The sequence below is a fragment of the Patella vulgata genome, chromosome 2, assembly GCF_932274485.2.
Source record: "Patella vulgata chromosome 2, xgPatVulg1.2, whole genome shotgun sequence".
Taxonomy (NCBI): domain Eukaryota; kingdom Metazoa; phylum Mollusca; class Gastropoda; family Patellidae; genus Patella; species Patella vulgata.
Window position 1 is genome coordinate 92704359 of NC_065880.2, and position 20271 is coordinate 92724629.

The 20271-nt window shown below is 36.1% G+C and overlaps 1 protein-coding gene across 1 annotated transcript; it reads left to right on the forward strand.

Moving 5' to 3' along the window:
- Positions 1 to 2880: 2880 nt before the first annotated feature.
- LOC130010650 (organic cation transporter protein-like) lies at positions 2881 to 16982 on the forward strand. Its single transcript, XM_056098420.1, has 6 exons — positions 2881 to 2978; positions 3790 to 4018; positions 4599 to 4686; positions 6583 to 6751; positions 8416 to 8509; positions 16977 to 16982. Exons 1-6 carry the CDS (start codon positions 2881 to 2883, stop codon positions 16980 to 16982), a joined length of 684 nt encoding a protein of 227 aa, XP_055954395.1.
- The last annotated feature ends 3289 nt before the right edge of the window (positions 16983 to 20271 follow it).

Here is a 20271-nt window from a genome sequence, read left to right on the forward strand (position 1 = left end):
CCCCGACGTTGGGCAGACAGGAGCAGGGAATCGAAACCCTCCCTCGCCACGTGACCCAATAACAGACCTTATTATCTAGATCGCACGCCTTAACCCTTTGTACTAGAAGTATATATAAGTAAAATAACCCGATTTAATAGCTATTTATACACGTAATATTATGTTATATTTACTACAGACATAATCTTCTGTATTATCATGAACCAGAGAGAGAGAGAGAGAGAGAGAGAGAGAGAGAGAGAGTGGGTGTGGGGTTTGTGTGTGTGTGTGTGTGTGGGGGGGGGGGGGTGTTGTTAACGTCCACTCGACACAAGTAGATATACTTCTAACATGGGAGGGACACCAAGAAAACCCAATAGCTTGGGCAGTCAACCCCGCTGCTTATCGCGCGAAGAATCGAAGCCAGGCGTTAAACTATTCGACCACCCAACTGCGCAATTCAACAAGATAACGATTATCTCGCGTTATACCCCACTGCACATGTTTATATACAACAGCAATATAACTCTTTGGTCGTCAAGGTCATCAAATAAAGTGAATCTTTCAATGGTTTCTTGACTTTAAAAATAGCATAGGTAGGTCAGATATTTTTTTTTTGTTTCTATTGTGTTTTTGCTTTTGATTGGGGGAAGGAGGGGGGGAGGGGGGTACGAAAGAAAGGATATTACGAACTGGGCTACTAGATGGGTGTAGGCTTAAAGTACAACAGAATGGTTATCTTTTTTTTGTTTTTACCTATTTCTTTAACGAAAAATTATGTAAGAATTAGATAATGGCTGATAGAGAAGAGAGAGAAATGGAGTTTAACGTCCACTCGATACAAACTAGGTCATTTCGGGACTAACATATGGTTTAATTTTATTTCAATAATTGGCTTGCGCGTAGGGGTCTTTAGCAGTGGGAGGAAACCGGACCCAACTCCTTGTCACGTGAAACCGGGGATTCGAAACCACGCCAGTCAATGATACAGCGCGTGTACGCTAACCATTCAGCCATCCAACCCCTCATAATGCCTGATAGTTCTTGCAATAATAGATAGAATAGTCTCGATTATCCATTTTTTAAATTGAATTATTAACCACTGATCGTGTATAAATGCCTTGGAAATCTCGAGCTCAGATGGCATTGAGAGTTGTTAAACGGACGATTTGAACAGAGTCTCAAAAATAAAAGTATGAAATTTAAGCGCCAAAATATAGAGGAATGTTGCATTTACCTTGTCTCAAAGTTTCAGCTCAAAATATGGAGTCGTTTGGACGTGAAAGTCAAAACTGCTTAAAAACACTTATATGGATATACTACTTCTGAATTTATTAACATGCTACGTTTCGATACTCATACAGGTATCGTTATCAAGCAAATGATGATATATAACATTTCGTTCGTTCGTTTCTGGGGTTTTACGTCCACTTCCACCTAACATATAACAACAATGTGGTGGAATATATAGTTAACAAATTGGAAACCATGTAACAGATTAATCATTAATTAAGAATTAACAAGAACTAATAATATGGATAAACAATTACAAAGGATTAACAAGATGAAAGACTGTAATGTATTGATTAGAAATTATTTGAATTTAGCAGATCAAACTAATAATTATAAGAGATTAACGAGATGATAGATAGTAATATATAGCTGACAATTAAACACTAATTAGCGGGTGAAACCATAACTACAAGATGAAAGGGTTAACCGCACAGGCAAGAAATCGAAAACTAGGGAGAGGATACCATACACTGATAAAAAACAGACATTAATAGGGATTAAATAAATCCACCTAAAGATTAGGGAGAAAATGTCCCGAGTCCCTATTGAATTTTGGCTTATGTTTTTGAATTTCTAGCGCCTCTCGTAGAATTCTATTTTTCCATGTTGATAAATTTCTGGCTAGTATTTCTGTGTTCTCCCATTTGATTTTATGCTTTGGGTTTTAGTAGATGTGTTCTGCTATTGCTGATTTATTATTTTCATGTTTATAACTGCCGTGTGATGTTCTTTTGTTCTCACTGAAATCGGTCGGGATGTTTCGCCAATATACGCCGCATCGCACTCACAATTTATCTTGTATACAACACCCTTTGGGTCATCTCTTGGTTTTTGTATCCTACCACCAGCTTTTAACATAGTTTTAAGTGTGGTTCCGCTGCTGAATACTACCTCTGTGCCGATTTGCTCTGTTAAAATTCTTTTAATATGGTGGCTAGCTGGTCCTATAAATGGGATGGTGATAAATACCGGGCGATTTCTTGTAATGGCATCGGGTGTTATGCATGTATGCGTGAGAGTTTTCTTCATGGTTGTTTTAACTGTGTTGACAAGGTAGTTGTTATATTCTGTAAGGACGTGGTTGATGTGCTGTAGTTCAGCGTCGAGTAGATCATCAGGACATACTAATTTTGCGCGTCTTGTTAAGGTACTTATGATTCCAGTTTTGACTTTGGTTGTATGGTTAGAACTATTATGTATGTATTGGTCCGTGTGGGTTGGCTTGCGGTGAACAGTGGTTTTTAGGTTATCTGCGGAGTTGATTACTACTACATCTAGGAGAGATAATTGGTTGTCTTTTTCTAATTCTACAGTAAATTTCATTCGAGGGTGGATGCTATTGAGGTGTTCAAGAAGGTGCTGTGGATTCTGACCTGGTTCTAAAATGGCAAATATGTCATCAACTTTTCTAATCCATGTTATAGGTCGGTTAGGCGTAGACTTTAGGACAGATTCTTCAATATAGGTCATATACACTTCTGTTATGAGAGGGCTTAGGGGTTCATAATAATAGTCACCTGTTTATTACAATATATTATGGATGTGGACCCAATATCCGTGCATATTGTATTTAGTTGTCTTGTTGCTTGTGTTGACAGAATACTCAAGATGATGTATGATGATTTGTTGAAGAAGATAGGAGAGTTTGGGTGGTATCAGAAACGAATATTTGCCGTGACATGTATGCAGCCAATTACATCTGGACTGTTTCTACTGATTTCAATATTTACCATGGCAACGCCATCACACAGGTACATGTAAATTAATATTTTAAAATAAACAAAAAACATGTAGATCGGAATGGGTATATGCTTCCCTGCTTTGAGTTATGCCAGAGCATTCTCATTTTATGATGACTTTTGGGCACGTTGCATGAAATAGGGATTTGCCTACAGACTTTTTAAAAGTCTGCATTTAAAAAATTCCGAAGTCGCCATCACGATAATATTGATGTCTGTAATATGTCTATGTCTGCGATCGTTAAGTCGCCATCACGATTACAATGTATATTGATGTATAGAATATGTCTATGTCTGCGATCGTTAAGTCGCCATCACGATAATGTTGATGTCTATAATATGTCTATGTCTGCGATCGTTAAGTTAATCAACCTGATGTTTCCGCTTTATCGGATTCGGCTTACACCACGACGGTAATGGCGGGAATCGGGCGAAAGACAGAGTATACTTAGAATTTCATGGGTACATGATATCGCCGTCCATTTGGCGAGTTCATTTGATGTCGTCGTTACTCGATTTTACAGAATTCGTTTGCTGCACGTGTATTTGACGACTGCTTACATGGGGAAAAAACGACGCTCGTATGACTGCTGACACGACCTCCCACTACAGAGGGTCAGATCATTAAGCAGTGAAGGCCATCGAAAGTATATATAAACGAAACGAAATATAGATTTGTATTTTATTTAGATTGGATTAAACTGGACTGTGCTTTAAGAATGTTTACATAACTACTTGTTTTATGGAATCAAGATTTTTATTTTAATAATTGAGTAAGGGGAATGTTTATATTTTACAGATGTGCAATACCAGGATATAAAAACGACACCTACCATCAACAAAACGATTACCATGGTTACCTAATAAATCAATCTATACCACAATCCTCTAGCTGTCTTATACGTAATACTACAGTTGATAAATATGGTAATGTGACATCATTAGAATACAAGTGTAGTTCCTGGGTATATGATACCTCCATCTTTACATCAACATTTGTCACTGAGGTAATGCGCATGTCGATAGTTTATCATGTTACTTGTTACTGAGGTGATAATCATGTCGATAGTTTATCACGTCATTTGTCACTGAGGTAATACGCATGTCGATAATATACCCTGACCTTTGACACTGAGGGTGTGATTTATCACTAGCATTAAAGTTGAACGCACGCCCTTTAGATCCTAAGATCTACCATTGAGTCAAATGGTGCTCCAAATATCCGTATGCGCTAGATCATACTTTATTCCCGAAATGACATAATATTCAAATCCACTATATATAACAGGCTAACGATGGCATCGAAAGTTGATTATTGTCTGGATAAGTTAAATAATGTCTAATTAATAATTTAAAAAAACCTGCAGAATTAGGTCTTGTATAATGTATGTTTAAGGGGTATTATTTATTATGAAACAGTTTGATCTGGTTTGTGATAATGTTTGTTTATATTGAAACAATTTGATATGGTTTGTGATAATGCATGTTTATTTATTTTGAAACAGTTTGATATGGTTTGTGATAATGTTTGTTTATATTGAAACAGTTTGATATGGTTTGTGATAATGTTTGTTTATATTGAAACAGTTTGATATGGTTTGTGATAATGCTGTACTGGAGAGTAATGCTGTAATGATTCTATTTCTGGGTTTACTACTTGGATATGGCCTTCTGGGTAATGTAGCTGATCTGTAAGTTTATATAATTCTATTTTCAGAAGAAAAGCTCTCTAGAAAAACTATCTTAAATTCTTATGGTAAATTAAAAAAGATGAGTTTTGATTTGGTTACTTTTCAAACTTCATCTCCCACCCACTGAAAAATATAAATAGCCTTAACCTAGTTGATTGTTGATCTTGTTAAATATGCAATCAGCTCACGTGGGCTCTACACGAGTGTGTCTGTTTTTTTTATTTTTTTGGTGGGGGGGATTGGGTGGCCGGATGGTTAGCATATGCGCGCTGTATCATAAGCCCTGTCATTGAGTCGACTGGCAAGGTTTCGAATCCCCGGTTGTACGTGACAAGGAGTAGGGCCGCCTGTCCAACGTCTTGGGTTTTCTCCCAGTCCTCCGGTTTCCTCCCACTGCTAAAGACCCATACGCGCAAGCGAATTATTGAAATAAAATTGAGCAATATGTTAGTGCCGAAATGACATGCTTTGTGTCGAGTGGACGTTAAATCCAATATCTCTCTCTCTCTCTCTCTCTCTCTCTCTCTCTGTTTATTTTTTTAATAGACCCATCTGCAAATGACAAAATATATCGATTATATATTTGTTGTGATCTATATTATATATATGTTGTGATCTAAAATTGGAGTGGATTTGGAAACCCGGGTAATTGTAGCGAAGTTTGAAACATCGTCGGTCTGTGATAGATTGATCCCAACGTATTCTAACTGCGATGGAGGCCCAAGGAAAGCACTCAGCTACTATTGTTCGAAACCGAGGCTCATTTCAAATTGAATATCTTATAATATTATTATAGTAAATATAAAAAAATAACGAGATTGGAAATTAGTTAATTTTGAAATTAGTTAATTTTGAAATTAGTTAATTTTGAATATATTTAATCATTACCAAATGACCATATATTTCTATAAGCTCGACTTATTTTCAGATTTGGTCGTAAACCGTTAATGGTAGTATCGAACTATGTGTTTGTAATTTGTGCGTATCTGATGGTTTGGTCACCTAATTACATAGTACTATTAGTATTAAGGTTTTTTCTTGGACTTTCTATAAGTGGACAGGCTCTTACTTGCTATATAATTGGTAGGTTTAAATTTACTCTGATTTATATTTTACATTCTGTAAATGATTTGTTTAATAGACAAATCGGATTGTTCCTGATGTACCTTTTATGCAATTTCAATATTTTTTTTTATCGACGGCCTAATGTAACTCGAAATAAGCAGTCTTGATCAATAAACAAATAATGCACTTTTGAGTGAATTTTTCGCACTCGCAAATCCCTCCCGGCGCTGGCCTAGAAAGTGTGAATTCGAAATAAGAGTAGGCACCGCTGACCAGACACAATTCCCCTCACAGGACACTGTATAGCACTGTTGGTGCAGAAATGTATTTAGGACTGGATAGATGACTACTTACACCATAGACTTGAACGTTCGAGTATTCGTCATAATTCCAAGATGGCGGTGATCACGTCATGTCCAGTGCATATAGTATTTCAAGTAAGAACGATTTTGCATGTATATATTTGTTATCTTTATAGGGGTAGAATTAGTTGGTCCATCTAAAAGACGATACACTGATGTAATATCTAACTTAACATGGTGTCTTGGTTTGTTCATGATTTCATTATTTGGCTATCTCATCAGAAATTGGCGATATTTACATCTCACTGCGGCCATCTTTTCAACACATCTCTTGTTCTTTTTTGTGTAAGTTAGAAGTGTTTTTAATAAATTAAATACTATAAATGTGATTTTATAAATTATTATAGACTTGAACTTTCTGGTATCTGTCATAATTCCAAGACGTCATGTCCGGTGCATATAGAATTTCAAGTAAAGAACGATTTTGCATGTATATATTTGTTATCTTTATAGGGGTAGAATTTGTTGGTCCATCTAAAAGACGATACACTGATGTAATATCTAACTTAACATGGTGTCTTGGTTTGTTCATGATTTCATTATTTGGCTATCTCATCAGAAATTGGCGATATTTACATCTTACTGCTGCTATCTTTTCAACGCATCTCTTGTTCTTTTTTCTGTAAGTTACACTTTTAAGTGTTTTCTGTAAAATAATACCATTCATGTGATTTTATACAGATCTATATTTCGTTTCGTTTTTTAATACCTTCGATGACCTCTACTACATGAGGATCTGACCAGTTGTAGCTGGAGGTCGCGTCATAGGTCATACGAGCGTAAGAGCGCCTTTTGACCCTATGGCGTCAGACATTTGATTACCCAATCCGCGTTGATGTTTCTATTAGGTTACCCACAGTTCCGTGCAACTCACGTCAAAAACAGGCCGTTTCATTGGCTAATCTCTCACATCATCCAGAACGCGGGCAGTAAAGACAAGTAAACTTAATTTTGAACTATAAAAAACGAAACGAAATAGGATCTGTGTTTTAATCTGATTGTAAAAATACACCACAGTAACAAACATTCTGTATTACAAAAAAGTCTAAAAAGGAATACGACTAGGATCTGTGTTTTAATCTGATTGTAAAAATACACCACAGTAACAAACATTCTGTATTACAAAAAAGTCTAAAAAGGAATACGACTGTCCTGTGTAACAAAATTATTCACGGCTGAAATATATATACTCATTTTACAGAATAATTCCAGAAAGTCCACGTTGGTTATTGACTAAAGGTTATAAGGTCAAGGCCAGGACAATAATAACAAAAGTTTCTGAAGTTAACAAGACAATAATAAGTGAAACAGTTATTGCCACAATAAACGTTCCAGCAAATATTACTACTGCTAAATTCTGGAAACTGTGTTCAACTAAGAAACGGTGTCTAAGAACTTTTGTTATTTATTTCATGTGGTAAGTTATCGCTGTTCTTATTAATTTAGAAAACTTATAAATGTCCGGGTAGAATAGACACATCAAATAGAGGATCTGTTACCGGGTGAATAGACACATCAAATAGATAATCTGGTACCGGGTTGAATAGACACATTAAATAGATAATCTGGTACCGGGTTGAATAGACACATCAAATAGATAATCTGGTACCGGGTTGAATAGACACATTAAATAGATGGTCTGGTACCAGGGAGAATAGTCACATCAAATAGATGATCTGGTACCAGGTAGAAAAGACATGTCAAATAGATGGTCTGGTACCAGGTAGAATAGGCAGAACAAATAGATGGTCTGGTACCGGGTAGAATAGACACATCAAATAGATGATCTGGTACCGGGTAGAATAGACACATCAAATAGATGATCTGTCACCAAGCAAAATAGACGCATCAAATAGATGGCCTGGTACCAGGTAGAATAGACACATCGAATAGATCCGTTTGCCGGTTGAAGAGATACATGAAAACGATGCTCTGTCACTGACAACATCTCTACAGCTTACAGCTTACAGATTACATTTTAAGGTTGGGAAAACACAAAAGAACATCAATTCCAATAATTTCAGTATTAATTTTCAGAACCAGTTTATTTTAAAGTAGAGCAAAATACAGGCCGGGTGAAGCTGAATTAACAAAACCATTGTGAGAAGAGGTCGGGTGATTTCCATCAAAGATAGGTGAGAAGTCTCTTGCGCTTTTGATGATACGGGTCAGATAATCCACGCCTTGTTAGTGGCGCATGGTGGAAGGTCTGTCAAGAAACACTGTCAATCATCCGCAACGGGTTACTAAAATTGATCATGTTTACAGGTTTGCAGTAAGTGTCAGTTATTTTGGAATTATGTTAAATTTAGAGTCGTTAGTTGGAGATATATACCTGAATCTTGTTCTAGCAACGATTGTGGAAGCCAGTTGTTATATGGTAGTTTTATTAACAGTGGAACGGTTAGGCCGAAAAAGACTTCTGTGTGGCTGCTTTCTACTGGGTAGTATAGCTTTAATAGCTGTAATACTAATTATATTATACGCACCATCTGGTAGGATCACAGTACAACATTTACTAACTATATCATACAATACAAGAGAGAGATAGAGACATGGGGTTTAACGTCCACTCGACACAAACTAGGTCATTTCGGGAATATTATATGGGAGAAAACCCACGAGGTTGAACAGGCGACCCTTCTCCTTGTCAAGTACGACCGTTGAATCGAAACCACGCAAGTTGACTCAATGACAAGCCTTATGATACACCACGCACGTGCTAACCATTCGGCCACCCATCCCCCCTCAATACAAGAGATCTACACATCAATTTACTAACTATATTTATTTGTGCATGTCGTTTATCTGTTTGGTGTTGACGGCTACACTAGGGCTACACTATGGATGGGGCAAGGCTGAAATTTGGGATATAAAATTTGCTCCAGTCGGGAAGTGACATAGGCCTGGCGGTGTTGAATTACCAGTTCCGGTTTCGGATTTATACTAATTCCGATTTCACTTAACTCGTATAACGAAGCGGAACATGGCTTTACCATAGGCACGTTATTTCACAGAACCTGCCCGACATAGGCCAGAGACCGTTGTCCTTAGCAATTAAGGTATTGTCTTTTTAGAGCTTAGGTTATGGCGATTACACAAATCTTGATTTAAAGCCGATAGCCAATAGAATGATAGCTGCTCCATTGTCCTGGTCAAGGACACAGTTCTGACTTCCCGTTTTCATCAGCCCAGTCGGAGCAGAAAAGTAGGACATTTACCCGCATTTCAGTTCACTTCTGGCATCTTTGTTCTGGCTTCTCTGAAGCTGTGGAATTCGGCTAACTGTCAGACTATAGAAGAAAGTTTTGGGTTGTTTTTTTTCTTCAGATCTCAAGTGGCTGATGACGTGTTTTACTCTCTTGGGTCAATGTGGAATTAACGGCGCTTTTGCCGTATGCTGGTTATGGACAAGTGAACTATTCCCAACTGAATTAAGAAATGTTGGTAATGGTACAAGTTCTGCTTCAGCAAGAATCGGATCAGTGGTTGCACCTTATTTAAAACTTTAAGTAAGCTACAATATTCAAGGCCGGGTGACGAGTGGGAATGAAACCCCGACACCGCACCAAACTTATAAACCATATGGGCGTATTATGTCGAGGCCCCTTGCCAATCCGTGAAGCATTGGGGACATGAGAGAATGAAACCTATCGATACTAAGCGACTTTCCGTTCCGGAGTTACCACACCTTTGCAAAGAAACCCGTGAACGCGATAGAGGATGTAGTTTTAAAATTTAGTGTGAAGCATTTTGATCAAGAGAGGACGAACCCGATTTATATTCAGCTTTGCGCGACTTTCTGTTATGGAGTTATCTCCCATTGTCGAAAACGTCTTTTCGAATAATGAGAGGAGAAATCCTATCGACAACCAACGTTCATATAGATGACATATAGATAAAGCATTGCGGTCATGAGAGGACCTATAGATAATCAGCGTTACCCAAACCCCCTATTTTGAGAGAGAGAGAGAGAGGGAGAGAGAGAGACGGGGTTTAACGTCCACACAACACAAACTAGGTCATTTCCGGAACAACATATGGTTTAATTTTATTTCGATAGTTCGCTTGCGCGTAGGGGTCTTTTTAGCAGTGGGAGGAAACCGGAGGACCCGGAGAAAACCCACGAGGTTGGACAGGCGACCCTATTCCTTGTCACGTACAACCGGGGATTCGAAACCACGCCAGTTGACTCAATAACAGGTCTTATGATACACCGCGCACGTGCTAACCATTCGGCCATCCACACACCCCCTCCATCCCTATTTTTATGATCGCAATTCAATGCGAATCACAAGTAATTTTCATGTTACAGGGTAGTTTAATGCCAGGTAGATTTGAAGAGGTTTCGCCATTCATTTTATTCTGTATTGTGTGTATAATTGCTCTGGTGTTGATCTTATTTCTGCTGCCAGAAACATTTCATCAGAATCTACCAGATACTGTTGAAGATGCTGAACGATTAGGAGACGGGTGAGCTTGCCAGTATTGTTTCCTTACAGATAGCCCCCCTCCCAACTCACCCCTTCTCTAAACGTGTGGCAATATTATTTCCTTACAGATAAGTTTCCCACACCCCTTCTCTAAACGTTTGTCCACACTGAATGAACGCAGTGGATGGTATGTCATTCTAGCCAACCAGAAGATCTTTAACATTTTGCTGTTCGGATGAAAGAACAGTATTGTATTTTCAGTCCGTTTAAGTTATCTATGAGTATTTTTGTAACAAATTAACTTTCCTCAGATTAGATGATTGAAAATTCTCAAAATGGTGGACGGAGAGATATGGTTCAATATTATTTCTATAATTCGCTTGCGCGTTGGGGTCTTTAGCAGTGGGAGGAAACCGGAGGACCCGGAGAAAACCCACGAGGTTGGACAGGCAACCACGCCATTTGAATCAATGACAGACCTTATGATACAGCGCACACGCGCGATCATTCGGCCATCCTAATGGTGGACGGTAAAACTCCATAAAACGGGAGCAAGTGACAACGGATCATATCCTTGCTTCCTTCAGTCAAACTTTTATAATTTCTACATAACTTTCTTTACAGTCCTAGGTTCCTTGGAAAATTGCGCATCAAGAGACAGACTTCCATTTTTTGATATGACGTCACAATTCTGAGACAGTGGTGTTTAACCCATGCTTGGTTTATAGTAGACATTTAAATTTTAAGTTTAATTTTATAAATGTTATTTCGGTGAAGTTTAATTTTATAAATGTTATTTTGCTGAACATTTGAAGTTGTTATTTTATGTTTTATTACAGATCTAGTGATGCTGTTGATGAAAAGGAATTAGCTGCCAGTATGTTAGGAACTGAAGTAAAAGGCGATGTATCGCTTGTTATTTGACACAATATCTTTCTTAGGGCGCTGGTTTGTGACAAGTTTCATCTAAAATATGAACTTAAAACATTTTACCATTGGTCGCCATACATGAAAAATATAAGAATAATATATTTAAAACAAAATTAAAATGTCACATTTATACAGAACAAAGTTATGAGTGTTTCAAATTTTGACAAGATAGTCTTAATTGTCAAGTACAATTGCTACGATAATGATTGTAGTCTCGATTATCGTTAAATCATTTAATTTCTAAAGTGATCTAAGTCATTCAATATCAAGACCATCCGATGGCGTATATGTAACTAACATTTGAATATACCTGCACTATGAAGATTTAGCTCTTAAATAATGCATTTTTATTAATTTTTATTATGTTTATTTTACGTTATTAAACCAATGCAATATTATTGATCTTCTAACGCCAGGGTAATATTATTGATCTTGTAACGACAGGGTAATATTATTGATTTTGTAACGCGAGGGTAATATTATTGGTCTTGTAACGTAAGGGTATTTTTCTGACCAGTATTCAGTTGAAATGAAGTGTAAGGTAATAAATATTACCGGGTCTAATGAACAGTTAATTATGCGGGGTATCAGGTTCAAAATGCGATCTGCAGTAGAAAGTAGAAAATAAAAAGCAAAAGAGAAAATTCTTATCCAAAATGGACATTTTCGTGTGGGAAACATATACCGCTCGTGCTTTTCAACCTAATACGTCCACCTTTTCAACTTTAAGTCGCAAATATTCTACTTACAACAACAGAATTTCTACTTTCAATAATCAACTTTTGACATTCGACTTTCAACTTCAGATTTTCTTCTCGAGATTTTCTCCATGCATATTACAGAAATAAATTTGACCACGTGACTATTTCTGCATGTCATTAAAATACGGTATTTAAAAATAAACGATCCCAGGGAAAGATAACTCTAGTTGTAAGACTAAGATAAGATGGAGTCAGACTAGCAATTATTTGCCCATTGACTTCAATGTTAAATGGCTGTAACATCACAGGCTGTAGCTGTTTGCTCAACATTCCGTTGGTTCCAATCTTTATAGGCACAATGGGGACCACATTTGGCAATATCCTCATCATAAATTTGTAGGGGGTTGACCGTTTAGATTTTTTGCTACGGGGATTTGAAGTTGACTGGGGTGAAAATCTCACTTCCGACACAGTGATTGCTCAGCAGAAAGACACTTTACATCTCCTATCCCTCCGCTGTAATATCATCAGTATTACCCAAAACTGCTATGAAATTTCAAATTTTATCCCTTTTCTCCAATTCTAGACCAAAAAGTCAACCCAAAAATGCAGGAAGAGAGGAGAAAAAAAATAGTGGGAAAAATTGTCTATTTATAACTGGCAGTTTAAACAAGTCTGTTGTTATCTAATAAACAAACATATATGCAATGCCCTGGCCAAAGAATATGAAAATCTATGCATTTTCAGATGAGCTGTGCGGCATTCTGCAAACACTATAATACATCAGAAAACTTCGGAATTTCAGACAGAAATTTAAAAGCACATGAATTTTGAATTAAACAGAACATTTTTATTTTTGAACATAAATGCATTCTTCAAAAGGATTAGATGAATTCAATATAAAGCAAACACGAAAATACTTTAAAACTGTAATCATGATGCAATATTAGACTTTTTAACACTTTCATCGAAAACCACACAGTTTTTCTCTGTTAACGTAGTTTCAAGAGTCAAATTGTGGTCAAATCTAAGATGTTGAAACATGCAGTGCCTATCAATTTTAAAATATCTTCGTATTTCCATAGGATAAGTAAATTGAATAATCTGATTATGTAACACTACAACAGCTTTTTCATCCCCCCCCCCCCAGTTTGGAATCTGATAATTTAAAAGAAAATGAATTTTGAATTCCACAGAACATTTTTATTTTTGAACATAAATGCATTCTTCAAAAAGATGAGATGAATTCAATATAAATCAAACACGAAAATACTTTAAAACAGTAATCATGATGCAATATTAGACTTTTAACACTTTCATCGAAAACCACACAGTTTTTCTCTGTTAACATAGTTTCAAGTGCCAAATTGTCGTCAAATCTAAGATGTTGAAACATTCAGTGCCCATGAATTATAAAATATCTCCTTTATAGTTGTATTTCCACAGGATAAGTAAGTTGAAATAATCTGATTATGTAACACTGCAACAGTTTTTTCATCCCCCTCCCCCCAGTATGGAATCTGCTACATTGCTGACCAATCATAGGTCTCCCTGTTCACTCTGGCCTGTCAAATGATTTACAATGGCGATGGTGCCTACAACTTTCCTTACCATGAGATATGCACTAACGTCAACACACAAGCCATTTATGTTATCTTCAAATATGAGAGGCCATGATAAACACAAGGGCGTCCTTTTCAAGGTCGGAAATGAAGTCATCACCAAACAGCAAAGTTTACAGAGGTCCTCGAGGCTGGAACCCAAACTGATTACAATGGGCAAATAATTGCTAGTCTGAGTCCATCTTATCTTAGTCTTACAACTAGAGTTATCTTTCCCTGGGATCGTTTATTTTTCTGGAAAAATACCGTATTTTAATGACATGCAGAAATAGTCACGTGATCAAATTTATTTCCGTAATATGCGTGGAGAAAATCTCGAGTAGAAAATCTGAAGTTGAAAGTCGAATGTCAAAAGTTGATTATTGAAAGTAGAAATTCTGTTGTTGAAAGTAGAATATTTACGACTTAAAGTTGAAAAGGTGGACGTATTAGGTTGAAAAGCACGAGCGGTATATGTTTCCAACATGAAAATGTCCATTTTGAATAAGAATTTTCTCTTTTGCTTTTTATTTTCTACTTTCTACTGCAGATCGCATTTTGAACCTGATACCCCGCCATAGTTTATGAATAATTAAAAGTGACAGGGTACTGATTACTGAATCAAGAAGTATTAAAAAACACTAGACTTTTAAAACAGTTTTAAAGCGTAAAACTTATCTATTAGTTATTAGTCATATCCATTCTTTCGTTCTCCACCCCCTACAGCCATCCTTTCTTTCTTACCCCCGCCTCATCCATACACACCCTACAGTCATTCATTCTTTCTTACTCCACGCCCCTACAATCATTCCCTTGTTTATATACCCCATATCCTTATCTATTACTTCAGGTAAACCCTTTCTTTCATACCTCACCTCCTACAACCATCTATTAGTTGGGTTAGTTATATTCATTCTTTTATATCTGACCTCCTACCCCAGTTCGATTAGTTAAATCCTTTCTTTCATACCTCACTCCCTACCCCCATCTATTAGTCCAGTTAGTAATATCCCTTTCTTTCATACCTCACTCCCTACCCCCATCTATTAGTCTAGTTAGTAATATCCCTTTCTTTCATACCTCACCCTCTACCCCCATCTATTAGTTGGGTTAGTTATACCCTTTCATACCCCAACCCCTACAACCATATATTAATTGGGTTAGTTAAACCTTTCATACGACCCCCCTACACCCATCTATTAGTTAGGTTAGTTAAATCATACCCCACTCCCTACCCCCATCTATTAGTTGGGTTAGTTATACCCTTTCTTTCATACCCCAACCCCTACAACCATATATTAATTGGGTTAGTTAAACCTTTCATACGACCCCCCTACACCCATCTATTAGTTAGGTTAGTTAAATCCTTTCCTTCATTTCCCACCCCTATACTTATTGTACCACTGCTCCGACTTCCCCCCAAGAAAAATAATGAAGAAGAAATAAGAAACTGTCACCTACCTATTTGTTTGGTCTAGTAACCGTACTTACAGGTGAGTGTGGTCTTACCACTCTCGAGAATTCACCTTCTTGTAAAGTTCCCGACAGAAAGATACTTTTACTTTTGTATATGAAAATGCGCAGTGGACCAAATAACGACATACTAGGTATTTGATTGGTGTACATTCAATTTGATTGGTGTACATTCAATTTGTCAGTGGACCATCTTAAAATCGCTTGTCATTGTACATTCAATTGGTCAGTGGACCATCTTAAAATCGCTTGTCATTGTACATTCAATTGGTCAGTGAGCTATCTTAACATCGCTTGTCATTGTTAGATATATATTGGCCCTTACAATCTGATTAAAATACAGATCATATTTCGTTTCTTGTTTTTTTTGTTCAAAATTTAATATACATATTGATATACATACACATTGTATTTAAAATTTTAAAATTCAGTCATGACCAATGGACCATTAATAAACAACACGTTACCAAGATAATGACCCATTACAGTTTAACGGATCTTTAAAATAATCGATTTCTGAGCAACTGGCCCCTGAGCAACCTGATCCCTGAGCTGTAAAAAAAAAGAGAATGAGAGAGAGAGATAGAGAGAGAGAGAGAGAGAGAGAGAGAGAGAGAGAGAGAGAGCAATGGAGTTTAACACAAACTAGGTCATTTCGGGACTAACATATGGTTTAATTTTATTGCAATAATTTGCTTGCGCGTAGGGGTCTTTAGCAGTGGGAGGAAACCGGAGGACCCGGACAAAACCCACGAGGTTGGACAGGCGACCCTACTCCTTGTCACGTACAATCTGGTTAGGAGCTGGATCAAATACTCTTTTAAGTCATTGTGGCAATGAACACTAAGACGTAACATAGCATACCCCATAGCTGCAGATTTACATGAAACACATGTTAACACGTTACAAAAACAAAAACAAAACAAAAAATCACATAATAGAATATTAGCCTGGAACCTGAAAGTAAGTCGGAACTCCTATGAATTTATCTATCGTAAAATATTTTTAACAAAAACATAAATTCTTTGAAATTATAATCAGAAGTCATATATATGAGTGTAAAATACAGATGTGACGTCATAATTTGATGTTGGCGTACCATTATTTCAAATAATCGTACGAGAAATGTTCCAAGCGTACATTAAATTGTCAGGCGCAACACATTGCTTAATATACCAGTACTTAATGTCTCGTACTCACATTAAAAACTACACTGACAAAGAAAAAAATTAATGGTGCATTTTTATATTAAATATATTATATTGTATAGATGAATTTTAATATACTGAAAGTAATATGGTAAATGACGCGATTTTCTGATAGTTGTGGAGGGGGTTTGCGAACGTAAAGTTGTCGCTAGAGAACAGGAAGGGGTAAAGAGAGAGCGCGCACAGGAGACAGAAATTCTAAAGTCTGGAATCTAAAACTGGAAAGGTAAGGCATCCGAAGCAATCCGATCTACATAAGAAGATGATTTGTTCTATTGATTCAAGCATGGTTAAATTATAAATATAGTAATACTAATGTTTTCAAATTACTAAATAGGTAATAATAGCGTTTAAAAATTACTAATATAGTACTAAAAATGTTTAAAAATTAATAATTTAGTACTAATAATGTTTAAATATTAATAATTACTAATAATGTTTAAAAAAATTTTTAAACAAGAATAATATAGTACTAATAATGTTTAAAAATTATTTATATAGTACTAATAATGTTTTAAAATTACTAATTTAGTACTAATAATGTTTTGAAATTACTAATATATTAATAAAAAGTTTTTGAAATTACTAACTAGGTAATAATAATGTTTTGAAATTCCTAATTGGGTAATAATAATTTTTTGAAATTACTAATTAGTAATTTCAAAACATTATTTCAAACTTTAGGTAATAAAAAGGTTTTAAAATTACTAATATTATTAATGCATATGGGGTGGGGGGTGGGGGGCTGTCTGGATTGGAAATAAGATTTTGGATTAATTAGATGCCATGGAAATAAACTGGGTCAGTGACGTGGCATATTGATGTCTGGTAACCCCAGATATAATCATAGCCTTGGTCCTCTTCCCAGCTATTTCTTGAAACAATTGACACGCAAATCCCATATTGGTACATCGTAAAACATGTCTCTCAATGGATAAGGCAACAAGAGACGTTTTAATGAAACATATGTTGACTTTCGGAAATGTTACATACGGAAATTGGAAGCAGTATACTTGTAAAAATGTAACTATCTTTATTCTGTTATACCCGCCCCCGATCATGAATATTTACCAACACATAGTGTGAACTGTGAATAATATCAAATCAAACAACCCACTATTTGCCGATGTTCTTATCTGGGGTTCGGAGTAACATTCTCATGGGTGCAATTCCAGATTAATGTAAGTACACGTCTGGATGAACAAGTATTTTGTACTGCTTTTAAAAGCGTTATCTTGTTTAAAGATAGATTATGGGAGATAAAAAACATAGTCTCGATTATACATTTGTGGATTTAATCATCAATGAGCAGCAGATCGAATTCAAATCCAGTGAAAATCCGACACATAAGATGACATCGAGAGTTGATTATGGTTTGGATAAGTTAATTAATATCTAATTAATAACTGTATAATAACCGGCCAAAAGAAAGACCTTCAATAGGCAGATTTAGCTCTTGCAAATTGTATGTTTAACGTTAACCGCAGTTTTTTTCTCCCTTTTAAGATTATCCCCGTCTTTATTCTCTGGGTCCTCCGATTTTCCCCCACAGCGTAAAGACCCCTACGTGCAATACAAGCGAATTGTTGAAATAAAATGGAACCATGTGTTAGCCCCGGAATGACCTAGTTTGTGTCTAGAGGACGTTAAACGTTACCCCACGGGTACTCTAGAAAGGTAAGTCAGTAACATAACCTACCTAGTGTATGACACTCGTTAATAATGAGATTTCATCACCACAATAATAATATATCAGGCATTCTTGTTCTAGTAACATTAAGTTGTGTTTAACCTATATCACTTGATCATGCCTTGTCATAATAATGTCATAATATTTTAAAAACATATGTTGAAGTGGTGAAAATAATAACTCTATTAGATTTGTACTGTTATGGTGTGTTTCAGTGAATTCAATTGATATGTATAATATAATATTTTGTTGAAGCTGTGAAAATTACGTTTAATAATTTTTTTACTGTTTGTGTTCGTCAGTGAATTTTGTTAAAGGTTACGTTTAATATTAGATTTCACCCGAATCGTTACTGTTACGGTTTCTGTGCTTGAGTTAATTCAGTTTTGATTTTGATTTGGAAAGTACTGACACAAAATAACCATCATGACAAGGTAAGAAATAGTTGAGAATCAGGAAGTATTTGTGTAGTATATATATTATCTTACAGTAACTTGTTGGATGGGGACGGTGAAATGAAGATAGGTTATCTGACATTTGAAATGTGTCTGATTGATATTTAATGTGAATAAATAGGTTATTTCATGTTTCCATATATCAGACTCTAATTTCTGAATACAAGACCCACCCTCTACATGAGTCTTAGGGACATGCAGTCAGAGTTGGCCCGGGGAATCAAAAAACTCAACACGCCACAGAGAGAGAGAGTGAGAGAGAGAGAGAGAGAGAGGAGGACATTATCGAAATATATGATTCAAGAATTTAACAATAAGGGGGTCGTTTGCAGTGGAAGAAAACCAGAGGACCCGGGGAATACTCGCAAGGTTGGACAGGCGATCGTTCTCCACTTGACTCAATGACATGTCTCATAAACAACGCACACGCGTTAACATGGAGCACAATATTAGAAACTAAACTCGATTAGATTCTACGATGGCGGTCATATAATCTTCGACATGACCAGACAACAGCGATTTGTGTCCATATCACCAAAATTATTTCAAAAAGTGACCAACAACATGATAATATTATTAATATGCCTATTCTACTCTTCATATCCAAAATTTAAAAGATTTCATAAACAAAATTGACAAAAGGATGGACTAGTGACAATTTTGAATTGTATTTAATTTTTTTAATTATATCATTAACTGTCAGTTGTATTTAAATCTGTTGAAAATCTCGAGTATCCGATGGCGTTAAGAGTTGATAATGGTCTTGGTAAGTTAATAAATGTCTAAGGAAGCAAATTTATCTCTCGAGTATCCGATGGCCCTAAGAGTTGATAATGGTCTTGGTAAGTTAATAAATGACTAAATAATAATTTATATAACATTGAAGACCTAAAGAAAGACCTGCAATAAGCAGATTTACCTCTTCAAAAATACCGCTTTAAGTATACAAAATTTAATTATTGTTTTAATGGTTGGTTTATCCTGATTACTTTTTTAATATATATGTTATTACAAAATGATTTTATATTTAGTTTTTATAGTTGATTATATTGATATGATCTCCTATTGTAACCTGAATGATTTATATATAATCATATGAATGAAGAATCATATGTGTTTTAAAAATGTTCACAAAAAGAAATAAATGATATGGAATAAAGTTAATGTCCTAAAGTTCTGCATCAGTCGGACTAATGATTAATCAATATTTTAGATTCAGTTAATTTTCTGACATGTAAATTTTCTGGCCTGCGATCATTTCATTAGGGAGCCACGATGGCTCAGTGAAAAACCGAGGTATCGTGTACACATTGGCATGCACGTAAAAGATCCTTGTCAGTTGAAATACGATGTGAGAGTAGCCCGTAGCGCAGCTGGCCGGGCAAAATTTCCCTCATTGCACACTGTATGGTGTATGTCTGTCTTCATTAGCCAATTCGGAGCAGAACAGTAGGACGTTAAACCCCATTTCAACCAATTCGAGCTCATGAAACTTTGCATGCTTGTTATGTCACCAATCCAAGAAAGCTGGTGGCTATTCCTTGCCCAGTTGGGTTGACAAATATTTACCGACCACGGTATTAAATAATGAGACAAGTAGAAAAAGCTAGAAGCAACGGGAATACATCAACTGGATTTCGTATCTAGTTGT

Coding starts and splice junctions, on each gene's coding strand:
- LOC130010650 (XM_056098420.1), top strand. CDS start 2,881: ATGATGTATGATGATTTGTTGAAGAAGATAGGAGAGTTTGGGTGGTAT. Junction 2,979..3,789: donor CAGCCAATTACATCTGGACT/GTTTCTACTGAT, acceptor TAATTGAGTAAG/GGGAATGTTTATATTTTACA. Junction 4,019..4,598: donor CATCAACATTTGTCACTGAG/GTAATGCGCATG, acceptor ATATTGAAACAG/TTTGATATGGTTTGTGATAA.